General features: G+C 35.2%; 2 protein-coding genes across 2 annotated transcripts in view; both read right to left on the bottom strand.

The window, feature by feature from the left end:
• Gfrl (Glial cell line-derived neurotrophic family receptor-like) overlaps positions 1 to 1,468 on the bottom strand; it is an 89,443-nt gene extending 87,975 nt beyond the window's left edge. The window contains exon 1 of the mRNA XM_066397883.1: positions 1,130 to 1,468. Within this exon, the coding sequence (XP_066253980.1) occupies positions 1,130 to 1,175 (46 nt within the window). The 5' untranslated portion in view covers positions 1,176 to 1,468. The remainder of the gene's footprint in view (positions 1 to 1,129) is intronic.
• Positions 1,469 to 7,962: 6,494 nt separating this feature from the next.
• On the bottom strand, positions 7,963 to 17,012 carry LOC136414019 (uncharacterized). Its single transcript, XM_066397804.1, has 4 exons — positions 16,582 to 17,012; positions 12,818 to 12,880; positions 10,694 to 10,851; positions 7,963 to 10,637 (listed from the first exon to the last, which is right to left on the bottom strand). The coding sequence occupies exons 1-4, from the start codon at positions 16,802 to 16,804 to the stop codon at positions 10,434 to 10,436; spliced, it is 648 nt and encodes a 215-aa protein (XP_066253901.1). The 5' UTR covers positions 16,805 to 17,012; the 3' UTR covers positions 7,963 to 10,433.
• Positions 17,013 to 17,923: the final 911 nt, after the last annotated feature.

The following is a 17,923-nucleotide window of genomic DNA, read 5'->3' as shown; positions in this document are numbered from 1 at the left end:
AAGACTTGACGCATATTAAGAAAAGCGTGAGAACTCTACCTTCCATAACCACTTTCAAAGCCTCAATTTGATTTTAACAAATAGTTCTAGGTTGCTGTATAATCTATATTTGAAAAATGGTTCGTTACGCAGATACAGGATGTTAAACCTTTATATTTTTTGAAGTTTTATATCAGAACTTCAGTTTCTGAAGTACCAAGTTGAAATTTTATATGTATGTACATCTTTCTCACAATCTATATGAGTATGATTCACATATTTTTCTTAAAATCACCTCTTTCGGGCTCGAGATCTCTTTTAGCATTCCAAACTTTTTTGCACGGTTTTAATTGTCCAAATAGAATTCCTTGTTTAATTTGGAATCTTTTTGATCTTTTGCATTGCTTCTGTAGGTCATGATTTTTTAGGTATTTGAAAAAGAATAACAGAAACCACTCCATATCTGCCATTATTATTGGAAGGAATTATTACTCGGTCTGTATTTGCCGATCCATATGGGAACTCATAAAGCACGGGCACTTCTTATGCCAAAATCGTGCGCATTGCTAGTTATTTTTGCAAATAACTATTGAAAAAAATGGAAAAGACGAAAAATGGGAAATTAAAATTTCGAAAAATTGACTGTTAGTAGTGTTCGGAAAAACTGCCATTCCTCAGCGATTGGGACGAGCAATTTTCAAAGTGTTTCACATATTTTACATACTCATGTTCCATTAGTTCTGAAAATTTTCACTTTACGTTCAATTTCTTCTTAGATTCTGCAGATGGTGGCAGATTTTTCACCGAAACGTTGACAAGATTTTTCGTCCGAGAGCTTAGTGAAGGATTAATGTTATTCTCAGTTCGCTTTAATTGATAATAGTGTGCAATTTCACTGCTCCCACAATCCCTACTTGCATGTAGACCTACTTGCATCTAAACAAAATAAAAGAAACCATAAACGATCCGCTTCAACGATGCACCACTTGTTTATGTTAAAATAAATTTTAAAGCTATTTTTAAAATATTTTTATGTGCCACTGATGATGTTTTTCTTACTTATTTTCTGTAGTCGTACTGCAGTTTGTCATGCCAGAGTTTGTCGTAGTCCTCAAATTATTTTGGAAAAGAAAGATCTCCAAAGACTTACCAATAAGCAGCAAGCATAGGATCGTCCAAAATCTGGAATTCCACATGTTTATTCAGTTCATTACGAGCAACACTGCCGGTTAAAACACGGTTCACATAAGTTCTGGAAAGTTTGGAGCTTACGCAAAATCCAGCCGCAGGAACGGCGAAGAAGAGAAGGGTCGGAGGGCAGATATTCCGCGGTTAACGACAGCAGTTGTAATGCGGATGCGGTGTATCGCATGGCACGGAAAAGCTCATTCGAAAGCTCGCGCCAGCGCTTCCTACAGTCGCATTCATGTTTTCATAAATGCGACCGACCCTCCTGCTGCTGCTGCTGCTGCTGCTGTTGCTGCTGTTGACTGCAAAATCAAGAACTTAACCGCGGCATGCGATCATTAACGGCCAAATGCCCGAAAGTGGCATCGGTCGAGGGATTAGACTGGCGGAATCTGGATCATTTGTCAGACAAATTGCAACGTTGTTTTTCTTCTGTGATGGAAATTTTAGTTGCGCGTTATCTCACGTAATGGTTCCACGTACACTTCAACAAACCCTAAATTTGATTAGCATTACTGGAACTTGATGAACGAGTGGTACGATAACTCATAATTTTTCAACTCATAAGACCGCCCACATAAGCTAATTAGGGACGTAGAACACAATGAAGCACTAGTTCGTATCAAAAGTGCAGCACTGGGAAAAGACGAAAGAAAAAGAGTAAATTCTAAGGAGATTAACTCTAGAAACCCACGAACACACACTAAACAAACCGAATAACTGTATTATATTCATTGTTGCTTCTTAATCTAGCTAGGCTAATACGAAGTTCACTGCTCATAGAGCTTAAGGGACTTGTGGGTGCGTTTGTTCCAGTGAACATGAGCTTTTCCCAAGAAAAGCAGTCTCTTTTCTTGGGTTTGACCCATCTGCAGATGTTTTTCAGCCCTGCCTCAAGTCCGTTTCTTGCGCGGCTTTTAAATGGGAATTTTATAAATCTTCTACGCGAACGTAGGGGGTGGACACCAGCGTCTTTAGAAAGGAAAAGGTAATTTCTGAGGACAATTTATAAACATCTACGTCGAAAGGTTGAAAAATTCCCTTTTAATGGCCATGCAGGAAAACGGACTTGAGGCAGGGCTAAAAGGCAACATATGCAGATGAGTCGAAGCCAAAAACGAACAGTCCAGCCCCTGCGACTTTTTCTTGAGAAAATCTCAACTTCTCTGAGACAAACGCATCCGCAAGTTTCTAAACTCTATGAGCAGTGAACTTGGCATTAGTCTGGCTAAATTGACGAGCAACAATGAAAGGCAGGAGCTGGCAAATAAGTGGACCGAATTGAGCAACTGTATTATGAACAACACAATTCCAGCAACATGAAAAAAAAAGGAATAATAGCAACTATCCCGAATAGGGAACTGGGTAATGTACAAACAGAAAAATAGAGACTTATTGCATTACTCCCGGCGTTAAGTAAAGTTTTTAAACACGTAATGAAAACCAGACCTCGGGAACTGATAGGAAAAATTTATCGATTTGGCCTCTAACTGAAATATTCGACTATTCACTCACTCATTGTTTTGACGAAAAACATACAAACCAATACATTTACATGGTAGAAGATCAGAAAGCATATTTTTTGCTAATAACCAGGCATTTAACATCTAGCACAGTGGTCTAGTACACAAATTGCACGAACTTCGAGGCCAAAATATGTATTTCGTGTTATTAAAAACCTATTAAAAAACACAACTAGAACTACGAATTGACAACACTCTTCCATTCCCTTTTTCTCCTGAACAAGAGTTCCCTCAGGAATTGCCGCTTTCAACCTTCCTTTATAATGTATACTGCCATGAAATACAACCATTACCGATAAAAACCATATCGATAAAACAACATATACAGAGTGTTGCAGAATAAACCTGCCAACTGCTTGCTGCAGGTTCCTGTGCCCGAAATCAAGAAAAGCAGGAAAAAATACCAACATGAATCAGTTTTCGCCTCCTGCCTGAAACGGGGGAAAAAAATATATTTTTTTTTAGTTTTTTCGTAATAAGTCCGTTGTGTTATTAAATATTTTTATGAAAATTTGGGAGCGTAAAATAGGCGTGGAGACACGTCTTTTAAATGGGAAACAAGGTTTCAAATTTCATCAGAGGCGTCCCCATTGATGCGACCCTGAACCAAAAATATGATACGCCACTGAATAAAAATAATTTTCTGGATGCTTCACATTCCTGTGAATAAAACGTCTCTGGAATGTTTTCCGTAACGTTTTTATTTAAGGGATCAGTACAAAAAATGCGACCAAAACATACAATTGGGATATGTCCCAGTGTGTGTTACTTATTCAAACACGTAAGTTAAAATGTAGATCCATACTCAGGGTGTCGCCTGAATTCGATTTGCTATGATATCTGGAGCCCTTGATTAGAAGAGAGCGTGGGAAATATTTTATTTTTCTGGTTTTCTTGGAAAGCGCCATTACACGATAACGAGCGGCGATTACTAAATTTGCTAAATTTCTATGAAGGGACGGACGATACTTTCTCCTTAAAAACTGCTTTTATGAAACTCCCGATGTTGAAGCTAGGAGGTATGTAATCGATCAATACCCAGATTTCGTATAATTTTAAAAGTTGTTATACATTTTTCCGCCCTCCACCCTGCCCTTTCAGCTCCCTCATAACCATCCCTTTTTTTTTTCTATTTAAATTCCGCTCATCCGAAAACATTGCTGAGGTGTACGATCATTAAAGCCTGAATGGCTCACGGTGACACATCGGACATTTGAATAGCCAACGAACCGAGTGTTGCTCTAGCGAAAACCTCGGCTTTAAAAGCGTTTACATAATGTGTCGAGCTTGGGTTTAAATACACAAAATTATTAATCAAGTCCAGATTACTCTGTCCACTTTGCAGCGTCCAGTTTGCGTTCAAACAGTGTGTTAGGCGAAATATGAAAGTTGTATCCAGAGCTATAATCGCTTTCGGTATTTTCCGCTGAAACTGCATCTTTTTGCGGTGCCATTAATTTTATAAGTGGAGCTTTTTCGCGCGATTAGCAAGAAACAAGGATTTTGTCAACATCCTTTTTTGTCGGAGGACAAATTATTCCTGCGGAGCCGATAAATGAGGCGATGGGGGGGGGCGAAAGTTTCGAAAAAAAAAAAAAAATTGGCACGACCCAAGTGTTTGATTTATGAATCGCCCATTTGTAACAATGTAGGTCGCCCTCTTCTAATTCAATTGCAATGCATTTAAGTAGGTACCTACTAAATGTTTTACCAAATTTAATTCGTTTTATTAGTCGCGATTGTTCGTGAAGCTTCAGCATAAAAGCCGTTAAAAGGGCCATTAATCTTTCGAAAAGGTTTTTTTTTCTGCGGCTGCTAGAAAAACAATGTTTCCTAATTGTAGGAGGGATTTCTTTATCGGGAACAAACTGGGCATTCTCAGAAAGCGATCGTTTTTGCGGCGAATTTTCGAAAAATCCTCTCCGTTTATTCCTGGATAATGTTGTGAGCTCAAAAATAAATTTCACGATGAAAGCTTATTCCCAATACAGCTACAACACAATACCGATAATAATCCCTAATACAAAGTCGGTCTAGAAAACCTCTCAATTCAGTTTTATTTCTAGTTTCAATGCCCTATTTGAAAATTTTCCATCAATAGATCCTAATGGAAACTTAACGTTCCAAATAATGTGCAATAGATTGCCATTACTAATTCAATTCGTTCTTCTATTATTATTGCTTTTAAAGGGCCTGACAACAAATTCGCCAGGACCGCTGCTTTGCTTTGAAATATTGTCCAGTTTATTATATTTAATGCCTCGTTTGTCATCTAAAACTAACGTTCACCAACACTTCTCACCCTAGAGGAGAAAGGATGTTGCGCAATTAGCTTTATGGCAGCTAAAGCAAGTTCTCTTTGTGAAATTAGTGGCAAAGCTGTAAAGCTTTCAACAAATTCGACTGCTATTCGGCACAGTTTAAATTAAGCTTTTTAATCAATCTGGCTCATTCAAAATCGAAACAAAAGTCGGTAACTAAATGTATCTACGAGTCTTTCATTTCCAGTTTTCAACAATCGTACACAAATGTAAAATTGAATCAGGATTTAAACATGATATTTACTAGAAATATCGAATTTTACGAGCGAAATTCGTAAAATGCCCCGCTTTATGTTAAAATTTTCATTAGTTATTGAAATATTTTGTGGGGTTTGTTGTTGGAAAATAGAATTGGTTGTGAAAGGCCAAAATAGCACGGAAACAAGGATCTTACAATGAAGCGTTACTATCAGGCAATTTGTAAATGCATAAAATCCACAGAAATTTCTATTGTGGTCGTTAGTAAGTTGTGAATCATTTAGAATAATGAGTTTATTTGAATTGAAAGGAAACGAGAATTGCAGCTAATTATTTATTAGCCACGATCGATTTTGAATCCACAAGGACGTACATAAACACAAAACACTCTATTTGTTTAATTTTAAGGGATTTTCTTCCGTAATTTGTATATATTTTTCATTCGCTGTCTCTGCTAAAAGCATGGAAATATACAGGGTTCCTCGAAACTAACGCGCAATAATATAACGAATGTCTCAAATTACGACAAATGGTGCATTTTTCTAAAGAACTGTTCTCTCAAACCAGAAGGGATTTTTTTGGGAAATATGTGATTTTTGTTTTCTCGGAAGCAACCTTTTCACCGACAGAATGAAACAATTAAAAATACAAGAACTCCTACCTACCACGAACAATTTTCCAGGTACATGGGAGTGATGATTGTTTTCCAAAATCACAGGAATTATTTCTTAAAAAATACGCCAATGTCTGAACTCGAAACTTTTCGATTTCGAATTCTAGTTTTTTTTTTTTAATGTAAGGCGCACTCGTCGAAATTCGAATTTGGGTTTGATGCGGAATAGTGAGGACTTTATATATATACTTCAAAATACGTACAAGAAAAGAAACCCGCTTCAAGCCATAGTTCAAGTCTTAGAGGACCGAGGGGACAATGGCTACGACCGTATTTCACACGAGCCCGATAGGTAGACGCTGTCTAAGAATCTCACAATATGGCATTCAGAATTCGGTTATTCAGTTGGGAGTGAACACTCCAAATATTTCTGTTTCCCTGTACTGCTGTAAATGAAAAAACTGAAGTAGCCATTTTGTATATAAGGTATTCCAGTGTTTCTAACACAACTTTAACAGTCCATGGAACTTTTAATGTTAATGCAACAACAGGCCCGCTAACGCCCCTTTTCCGACATAAAATGTGCAAAATTTTTTCAATCTTTTTCTTTATTGCTACCAAAGTTTAATAGATATTTATGTAAAATTTGGATGTATCTAAATTTTCCGGGGCTAAATCGATAGATACACCAATTGATCACGAAGATCTACTACGTGTTATTTTTAGAGTCATGCCCCCTTTTACCCCCTAAAACACTCAAATAATTATAGGTATCGATTCAATTTAGCAATTATCATTTGCTCGAAGCTCACATCCGCATCTTCATTACTGATTACACAAAAATATGAACGTTTTCCGACTCATTACGTAAAGTAAAGAAACCATTTTCGATGCACCACCTGCATTGAAAACGTGAAAATAACTTCTTATAACAATCGCAACAAAACTCTACAGCTCGGATATTTTCGAGTTTAATTCACCACAGCTCATATTTAGATATGTACATAGAGTAACTGGTTTAGAAGTATTATTAAAGATAAAATGATTCTATTTATAATAATATATATTATTTCAAATGGTACTACCTCTTTTTGGATATAAGAGAAGAAATTTAAAAGTTTAAGATGCTGGAAGCTCCATAGCGTTTTCTGTTGATAAAACTTATATTTGTATTTTTTTTATTTTGTTTTATTTTTTTTGTGGAATTGGTGAGACCCACAATATGATGGAAACTGAGCAACTTGAATTACCTCAAAATTTCCAAACTTTAAACTTCGAAGAATAACGACTATGCCGGTAGCATCTGTAAAATACCAACGGAACAATGTCTGAAACTTACCAAAAACTGCAGCAAAATTCGAGGGTATGCGATTAACAATATGTATAAAGGACAATTCGTACATTGCGACACTTGGGCGCTCGTGCAGTACGTGAGCTCATGCACTAGATGAACTCATGAGCTTCTGACCTAGATTACATGGATGCACAGTCAGAAAAAATCGATGATTTTCGGTGCCCTAATTATACCGGATGTCACTTAGTGATAGGCCGCAGTTCCAAGGGTGCGTTTCTGAAATAAATTCAAATAGAAAAATTCATATAAACGTGTGTCCTAGAAAGTCTGGTTTTCAAGATACAGGGTGTCAAAGGTAAAAAATAATTGTTTTTTTATTAATATCTCAAAGATCCTTTGCCGATTTTGTTGACGTTTGCCTCTGTTATCCATCGTAATAAGATGCTAAGTTAGCACTGACTAGATGATAATTGTGAGTTCCAGTGGTGTTCCAGGGGGCAGTCTTACGAATAATATTCACAAAAAAATGTACACCACTGACTTTTTTAAAAGAAGTATTATATTCGAAGAGAATTATGTGAACCAAATGTTACGTATTTGTCGCACCGTTGAAGAAGTTTTTACTTGTAGCTCTTCGACAGAAACTTTATCGCGACAAAATTTTGCAATAAGCAAAAAGGTTGCAGCAATGAAATTCTTACCCTTCCAATTTATTCTAACATTATTCTCGGGATTAACTAATAAATTTAGCCTGCCTACATTTATTATTCTATTAGGTTCAGTCCTTTGGTCTAGAGAGGAGCCGTGATCGATTCAAATACAGTTTCGTCAAAAATAAAATTACAATTCAACAACAGAGAACATTTATTTAAGTGGGTATGTGAATATAACGTAAATACAAATATCTATCTAACTTACATAATTAAAGCTAAATAATAACAACATTTAACTTCACTTAGTAAGTACCTTAAAATGGAATGTAGTCGTATGGACGGCTTTCTAACAGCCAGGAAGGACACTACGTGTGTAGCTTTATACAAAAAAAAAAAAACATTTTTCATGGCCGGTGAAGATTAAACACACTGAAAGAGAATATCCTAAAAGATCACAAATTAGTACGCTCCTGCATTAATTCAAAAAAAGTTTTCATCCAAATTTAACATCGAGTGAATTTAACGTTCAGTGCATAGTGATAATTCAAAATCGAAAGTTAACGTCGCTACCGGAATTTTTACTATAAATAGTTTACATGATATAAATTTGTAATTTTTTATTCGCAAAAAAAATCACTTTCCGCTATCACCCTGTATCCTAATATAATAATAAATGAGTATAATATAATACCTAATATATTGCTTAGTTTAGTTATGAGCTTGCAATTCAAGTACCACTTTTTAAAATTAAGTACAAATTGCCGCAAAATTGCTCGTATTTTTTGACCGCTGAAGGCAATTGTAAAAATTGTATTCCTAGTGGAAAAGTAGCAATTTGTGACGAAGTCTTCCTTGAAAATTAACAAAAACATACTACTTATCACACTTGAGAATCGTACACGTACATTTCACACTAACGTGCAGGTGTGTATACATGTACTTTGCGCCCTGATATGCGTGTGGGAAGTGTAGTACGTACGCGCTAATTATATTTCATATTTAATGTCGTAAATAAATAAAAAATCGGAATTTCCATGAAACCAGCGAGGTTTTTAAAAATTTTACCATCATAAACGCCTTCAAGCAGCCAGCTTCTAGCATACCTTTACATTATTTCCGTATTACATACCATAAAAATACGTATATATTTATAATACTATTTAACTTAGTCAGTGTTTGTAATAACATTATCCTTATTTGAGTGATGTAATGTAGTGATGTAAGTTGCACAATTTACATTTTTTCATTGCACAGTTACCCTTAAGAACTAACTTGAATCTAACTTTAAAAAGTTAGATTAAAAAAAAAACTCAAAATCGAGTATTTTTTGAAACCTCACTATTTTTTAACATTGTTCGAGATGTTTTAGTATGCTTAGGAAAATAGGCCTGTTCACCATTTTGGGTTCAAATTACGCACGCTTTCAAAATGTTTCTTTTTGGGTTCAGATTTTCATAATTTTTTTTTCTCAATATCGCATTCTCGCACTGGAACGAAACTTGTCCTATGGTTCGAATTGAATATTCAACTATCTAGCAACAACATAATACCATAGGAAATGCTCCTTTATGTTTGCTGATGGGCAGAACATTAGCAATTAATTGAAAAGCATCGCGGATTATGCCCAATCGAGGTCGCAGCAGCTAATTACATTTCATAACAGTTTTGTTTTTATAACTTTTTGGTACACAGTTTTTTACTAATTTTGGCAAATAATAAAGGGGCAGTTATCTTAATTAAAACCGCAAACTCGGTGGGTTTCATATCATGGCTAGTTGCATAATGAAACCAAGTACCTTCATTTATTAACTCTGCTAACAAATGGGACCGGTAACAGCAATAGTTGTTGCCTTCTTGTGATTTCCTCATTGTCCAGCAAAATTAGAAGAGACCATGTATGAAACTTGTTAGGAAATTATGTTTAGTTTAGCTCGTGCTGAATTCGCTCCTCCCGCAGAAGCCCGCTCGTTACACAAAGCCACGCATTTCGTAACTGGTTAGGTAAATAGTTATTTACATGTTATTAAGTGTAGATATTTATAAAAGAAACATTTTTGTTTTGGTTGATCGAGGTCGACAGGCCCATTTAGCGCTAATCATCATAAACCGCTGACCGTAAATAAAATACTTAATTAATTACCATGGTGGCACTATTCCAAAACTACAAGAATGCTTAAGGAGTTACGAAAAGTAATAACTGTTCCGCCATAATAACACGGACATTAAGCTAATGCCTAATCAATATACCTACACAATGCATTTCCCTATTTACTAAGGACTAGCCACATATTAATCTCCCTCTTTATTGCTCAATAATCAAATTACTTTCAAGAACGTATAATGTTTGAAGGGGATTTCGTGATACTTTACGAGAATAATGCCCGAAACTTCCGGTTTGCATACACAAAGATAAAAAGTTTCCAACTTATCCCCTGAACAACAGTAAAACTCTTCTGTCCCCGACGTTTAACACAACTTTTTGCACATTACATTAAGATTTCAAAAGGTTGAATGCTGCACCAAAACTTCAAATTATCTCTTTTATGTAATGTGCTTTAATGAATATTTTTTTAGAACATTTAAGATGGACTTGAAGAAGACATGAACAGCCATTGCGCGAGAACTGATATTCTTCCTTTACACCTATCACAACATTTTCTTAGACTAGTAACGATTAGGTGTCTTATTCATGGCAGGATTATCATAAGCATAATCCAAGGCACTATCTTCAGCTGGACGACGGTCAATTGAAGTCGAAACTGTAACGGGACTGTGGTCAGAATTGATCGTTGTCGAAGGCATCTCAAGTTTTAAATCTCTCCTGTTGTTGCCATTCTGGTTTTGAGTTGTGTCCCTGGATGAATCATTCTGGAAAAAGGATCATTTCAAATAGTGCTTTTTTTCAAGTAATTCGGGGAGCTCACTTTTTTGAAAATTTTGCCTTTAATGACATCCCAAGTGATGTTTTTTTTGGCCTTACATCTGTAGAGTTGGAAGATAAGGGCGCATGCGAGTACTACCATTAGAAGTACGACTAAGGTCAATGTGATGGTTACAGTACGGGAAAGCCGTGCTACGATAGCTGGAAGTTGAAAGAGTAGTAACATAACAAGAGAGATTTAACTCATTATTTTAGTTACAGAAATTCCTCTTGCCTAATTTCATTCCAAAAATTTGGAAACTAACGATGAACTTGCTAACCTAATTTAACGAATGAACGTCTTTTTCCCAGCCGCAGCTCCTAAACTAACAGATTCTTACAAATAAAGTGTCCCAAATTCTCCTCTCAACATAAACATGATTTTGGAAATCATTAAAGGAAGACGAACTTGCGAATTTATCAGAGAAGTATCCTGCATTTAAAATATTTAAAAAACTCTATTGTCCCCGAAAATGTCCGGAAATAAAACCGAACATTTCACGGTGTAGGAAAATAATTTTTCACGGAGATGACGTTTCGGTTTCCAAAACCCTCATCAACTTTCTTTCGATACGATTAATTGAAAATAGTCATGGGTCACACAAATTCCTATCTCAAATGGTTTCCCACATCGATGTCGAGACCCAAATTTGGGACATCCTGTATATACCCTTCATGAATCAAACATTGTCATTCGGACAATGCCTCCCAAACTTTCTCTTTCGTTCCAGATAAATTAAACAGTTCAATAGACCCTGGTGAGCGATTTCAAGTTTCCACCGGTCAGCGAAGTTAGTCGGAAGTAGCTACTAATTAAGGGGGATACTATCCCTCATCAGAACTTGAAAATATTCCATCACTCATCGTGTAATATTCATAAGCAAACTCCGTAAACTTACAATAGAACGATGTTAGTTTTATAACTAGCTTGCGTTTTATTTTGGCTGAGCATAGAGATGAAGAAGGGTTTGTTTATAATGGAGAGAAACTTCCAATACTCAAAGCCAGCGATGCGAAATTGAAAGAACGAATATTTGTTGGACCGTAAATTAGAAAGTTTGTGAAGGACAAGTTGTTTGAAAAGAAAGGAACTCTCGACGAGGAATTATTTTTAATTCAGTTGTTGCGAAGTGTATGAACTTTATGATTGTCGATCTTCAAATTCGAAATTTTCAGAGGGAGCTAACATTTGTAAAATGGTTACGTTGCATAAATTCTCGATCTCGGTTTTCCAAAAATTGGATCTATCACAAAACCAGCAGTAAAAACGAAATCAAAATCAAGATCGACATTGTAAGGCTCAAAAACATAGCACCCTTAACAAGTTAATAGATATAAAAATGTGCTATGAGCATGAATGTATTATAACATAACATTTTTATCACATTAAATAAACTTTAATCGGCCGTTAAATAATGTTATTTTTGATAACGTTTTATTGACTTGGTTGAAATTCATATTTACAAGGTTGTACGAGTTTTTGAAACATGGCATCAGGACAAAATTTGCTGCCATTTCTCTTTATTCATAGCTAGGAGCTTCGATGTTTCATTAATAGTTCTGTCGTTCTATCTCAATTCGACTAAATAAAAAAGGAAACCAGCAACTCTAGATTCTTCTGCGTTCATGAGCCGCCGGCCATTATCCCTCCTTTGATCCCCAATACAATTGAGTGTTTTTCTCTTTAACTAAATTCGAATTAATAACATTTTAAATTGTATCTGTCTCTAGTTGAGCCTACAGCAGTATCAAAGTTGTCACAGAAAAAAGGTTACGAAAAATAGGAGAGACATAAATATAAAGGAAGCAAAAATTACAAAATACAAATGCACAAACCAAATTTAATTTTTTGCTTAGTTTCTTCGGTTATCTGCTTTATTTTGTGATGATTTATGCTCAATTTTATTCTCTATCTATCTGCAATAATCAAGTGCAGTTAATTGAATGGCCGCAACGCAATTTGTTTGCAAATTTCCATTTTGTAATTTTATTGCTCCACATACTCATTTTAACCACTTCTGTGTGGACACTAAAAAACAACTAATGAATAAATCTTCTATTCAATTGAACAAAATTTGTTCTTAAAGACAAAAAAATCAGGAAATATTATTAAATGATTGATACGTACACCTTAAGTCCGAGTCATCATCATCGGCATCTTTCCTTACATATCGAAGATCGTGTAGGTAATCTGAAAACCAAATATTCATTTAAACCAAAGCTATTGACTCACTGTGTTATGATTTGCATTTTTTCTTTCCTTCATGAGTATATGAACAGAAGCCAAAAACTCGTATGGATTCGCTTGAGACTTCATAGGAACCTTTTTAGATAAATTATTGTAAATTCACCCATTGTCTTAATTTGGGCGCAGAAAACCCATTCTAAGGCTTTTAGCCATCATAAAAATGAAAACTATTTTTACATGTTTTAGCGTCAAAAAGCGTTTTTTTTTAATCATGTATTATTAAAATTAGGTGCAACTCATGTGTTGTTTTATGCGAATTTTGAAGTCATGTTTTGGGATCTCATTTTCCAACAGAAAAATTTTTAAAAACTGCTCAACTGCTTAGTCATAGCAAAATTCGAATTATTCATTAGTTAAAATTAATAGTTTCAATATCGGTCAGCGTATTTTAGTCCGTGTAAAAGACGATAATTAAATTATACAGGATGTTTTTCTATGTACTAACACACTCCCTAGAGGAGGCGTTAAAAAATGGAGAACGGGAAAAACAGAAAAGGATTTGCCTGCATTTTTTTAAATATTGCGATGGTCACTATAGAACAATGGAAGAGTGAAATGTTAAGGTTTTTTTTTTAATAAGACACCCCATACATTATCAGTTTATTAGATGCCCAGGCACTTAACATTAGCTCTAAGGGTTTTCGTGAACTTAAAGGAAATTAGGCCAATAGGGCCTCTAGTTAAAATATGCATAACGCTTAGAGATCCGAATTCTAGTTACAGTATACATTATATAACCCATAGATTTCCATAACAACTGTGGAGGTGTGAAGGTTTGCGGAAACCTTCATCATATTCCATTCCATAATAAACCTAACAAAAATGACGTTGCCTTCAGGGACCATTCAGTCGCAATAACATTTTACATTATTAATATTCCAGTGCATTCTAAATTGCTATCTATGGTATAGGTACGTTTTAGATTATTCCTAATCTCGTTTGCACAATCTCGCCTATTTATTATGGCTATCATGAATAGGGATTTACGATGTTTGCATAAGCGAAATCATCAGCCTATTGAATCATCTTTATTACACATATACAATAAAATTATAGAACTAGATAGCGCACAACAATAAATGTTTTAGACAAATTGATCACGTTATTGTTATACAGATTGTCTTATTTATGTAGGAGTACCAAAAAGTACAAGAAACGATATACTCTTGGCGATATACTCTTAATGATAGCCACCTTCCTATCATTAAGAGTGTTTCCTTCCAATTTTACCGTAAGGATACTCAATTAGTTTGTTTACCTCACTGCACGAGTGATTTTTAGAATCTACAGGAAGATGCTTCCTATGAAGTCACATCCTCTTTTATTCCCGCCTCCTTTTTTATGGGACACCACTGATCCTTTTGTTGCAAGATTTTGCTTAATTACTGGCAGTACAAAAGAAATGCTTAAATAAAGAAAAATTAATGTTCTGTATTTAAAAAAATATTAAATTCTGGACTAGGGCTAAATCGTCACATTTCGACCTCGGGTAACTACGGTAGGGTTTTGTATAGACGGTTTAGGGACACCCTCTGAGGCAAGATTTCCACTAATTCATCGTACAATAAATTGAGGGTTTGTTTGCAGCAACTCTTCATTCTGACCTAAGGAATTTCCACTGTGCATAGAAACGTTTCGAGAGAATTAAAGAAACACTGGAAACCCTCCAACGCAATTTAAGCCAATCTGGATTCGATAGATACTTTGGAAGAGACTCCCTAATAAAGTTACAGAAACTTTGAATTGAAGGAAAGAAAAAACTAAATTTGGCTTCATTTGCGAATTTTAGCAAACCGATGCCTTTTGAATTCCTAATACGTATACCCATTTAGAATAAAGATCAAGTGCTCATTCTAGGAAAAGGGTAATTTATGAGCCAGAAAAAACAAACAAGAATAAACAGGTTTACTGGGTCAGTTCATACTTCTACCAAATTACACACACACAAAGTTTGAGCTTCTAACGTTCGTTCCAAAGGGATTTTCCTTCTTGCCAAATTTCATAAAATCGACTGACCGCGTGTTTACATCAGAAATATTGAAAAATCTTATGATAGTTCATTTAATGCAATTACGTGTACATATAGCAGATACACGGTGTGAAAAGATCGAGCACGCCCAAATAAAAAAGTTAATAGGAGTGAAACACCTTTCAGGGACACCCGGTATGTCTGCGGCGTCATTTGTGGCAAATTTGTTTGAAATCGGATTAATGTGGATCACTGTTCAAATAGTAGAAAAGAATTGTCTAACTAACTTGAACTAGTCTGACCTAATTAGTCAGTCACGTGACTCTAAGAAAAATTTCATGAAATTATTTGACCTCGGGGAAAAACTAAATCTTATACGGGGTAAAGATTGATATGAATTCACATGGATGCTCTCTTTTGCAATGAACAAACATTTTTTTATCTCTTCAAATATTCGGCATAGTCAACTACCTAAGTCAAATGACCTACCTACCTATATGACCATTCACAATTTCACAGTTTCCAGATCCTTTATAAACTCGATTTACATTAGGAAGGACTGTTCCGAGATGGCAAACGTATGGGTGTATTGTGGCGTGTAAATATAGTTTGTTTTATCGTTGTTTAGTATTAGTTTATTTCCAGAACACTACCTATCTATTAATACTCCATTAAAACAACGATTTTCAATTTTTTATCTGTATTTGCAAACTTAATTCTGATATTATTCCATGAATTTATTAACAGTGATAAGTCATTAACAAACACTATAAATAGAAAACTGGGCAAAACCAATACGTATAATAAACGTATACATAGTATACATGTAGTATGTTAGAGAGCATTTCAGACTTCCTCGCTATTCCACTCCCAGACATCATCAAAATTTGTTTCTAATTAGATGGATATGTTAATATAAAGAATATATATAGAATTTCATATTTTTCCAATTTCAAAATAAGTCATTCCCGCTATTATATCAAGCGCACCTTCCATATTTTCAGACGCTCTATTACTTCACAGACATATTCAAATGTAGTGGATTGAGTTGATGTTGACCGTATTAACTCTTACTCACTATTTTACAGTGATTTAGTGATTAACTTTGTGTTCATAGCTACTTCAAAGGTTTTGGAAAGCCCGGGAGGCTAACTTATTGGTCTAGAATTACAATCTTGGTATATTTTCTTAAACAAAGGCTTGATTAGTGCCATCTTCAAGCTATCACTAGTTTCATCATACCTTTAGGAACTGCATATATGCCTATTCAAGCTGTAGCTCAGATGCCGCTGCTGCTACCGCACTTAGAGGAATTTCATCCACGTCAATCCAAATTTTACCTCAGAAACTTCTAGTTTTATTATACTTTTAGGAGTTTTTTTTACTTGTAAGTACTTCATCTATGCCACTACCGCTGTTGTTTCACGTCGACGTTAAAAATATCCTCCTTCGAATAGCATATATAATAATGCCTCAAGGCCACTGGGACAACCTGTATACATGACTTTTTTTCGTTCACGATCATTTTTGAGACATCCTCTATTGGTAATAACTATCGAAATCCACGTTACTCCCTCTAATTAATTTTTTTATAGCCACTTTCCTGTCCATTATTTCAGAATGCAGCATGTCCCTAAGCTGTCTTAATTTTATCAGAAATACTACCATCACCTACCTTGACACTGCGATTCGCAGATACTTTCTTCATAGTTATGAATTAGTGACTTATTACACACATTAGCACATTCCTGACAAGTCCTATCGAGATCTGAGCAGTATTGGTTGAGCTTACACACCCTTTGTCCGCACTTGGATCCATCTACCGTAATGCCCCCATGCACTCCGAAAAAACACTCCCACGAAACAATACTCACAAACAACAGAAAAACTTTTTCCATGTTAAACCTTTAACTTGAAGAATCACATTTTATAGTGCTTAATACAACAGGTGTGACGCTATTTGGTAGGTATCTTCAGTGATTGCGACGTAACCATGTTATAGGATTTTACCTGGGTGAGTCAGAGACCTGTACACCCAGTGCTTATGGTTGATAACAATAGAAGTCAGTTTCGCTTGAGACGAGTACCATTGTGAGGCAACGGGTAGGGGATTGTACAACCTGACCACTATACGGTGCTGTTACCTCCGTTACGGTAATAAGCAAATAAGTGATTAGTGGTAATTACAATTTAAATATAGAAACATATGCATTTAGTACTTACTTATTGGATCATTTGATGGTATCATGAACACCTTCTAGAAAAACACGTGAGATAAATGATGAGAATTAATTTGCGTGTAACATTTACAATAAAACATACATTAGAAACCTTTACATCGCTTGCGTAAAACGCCCTATTATACATCTTATTACCGAGCGGCCTTCATTTAACAAGACTGCAGGCACCATTTTAGGAATTCCTCTACTTAAAGCAATTATTAAGTCACCCTCGGTAAAGAGTAATAAATCACCTCAGTAAATTCTCACTTTTCTTAAGAATAATCATATTAGAGAATCTATGTGAGTGGAAGAAAATTATAAATAGTAATCGTATTATTACAGATATATTACACACGGGATTTTAAGGAGAAAAGTCCGTAATTTCTTTAAAAAAAAAAAGAATAAAAATTAACAACAAAATGACATCCATAATTCTCAAAACTTAGCCGCGCCATTTCTAGTTTCGTTATTATATACACATAGCTTACATTGTCTAGAAAGTTAGGTGTTATTGAAACCCTGACAGTACAACTGACAACAATACCTGTGAAGTCACTTCAGGTCTGTAAAATTCTATTTGATAAGTTTTTTTCGTATTATATTTTATATCGGTTATTTCCATTGAATTTCAGAAGATAATTAAAGAAAGACTGTCACACTTGCAATAGATCTATAATCAAGCCCATTTCTCCTATTTTTTCTCTTTGAATTTAACAACATGGCGTAACCAACGCAATTGTAAGCAAAACGGCTTTGTGGTGATTTCATTAGCTACAATTGATTATTGAAAAGCTA

The sequence above is a fragment of the Euwallacea similis genome, chromosome 16 (assembly GCF_039881205.1).
Source record: "Euwallacea similis isolate ESF13 chromosome 16, ESF131.1, whole genome shotgun sequence".
NCBI classification, from domain to species: domain Eukaryota; kingdom Metazoa; phylum Arthropoda; class Insecta; order Coleoptera; family Curculionidae; genus Euwallacea; species Euwallacea similis.
This window is presented reverse-complemented; position numbering and strand designations above follow the sequence as displayed.

Excerpts from the sequence above, each read along its gene's own strand:
- LOC136414019 (XM_066397804.1), bottom strand. The coding sequence starts at position 16,804 with ATGGAAAAAGTTTTTCTGTTGTTTGTGAGTATTGTTTCGTGGGAGTGT. Across the intron at positions 12,881-16,581 it reads CTGCGAATCGCAGTGTCAAG|ATTACCTACACGATCTTCGA; the intron begins GTAGGTGATGGT and ends TTTGGTTTTCAG. Across the intron at positions 10,638-10,693 it reads AAGGCAAAATTTTCAAAAAA|AATGATTCATCCAGGGACAC; the intron begins GTGAGCTCCCCG and ends TCCTTTTTCCAG.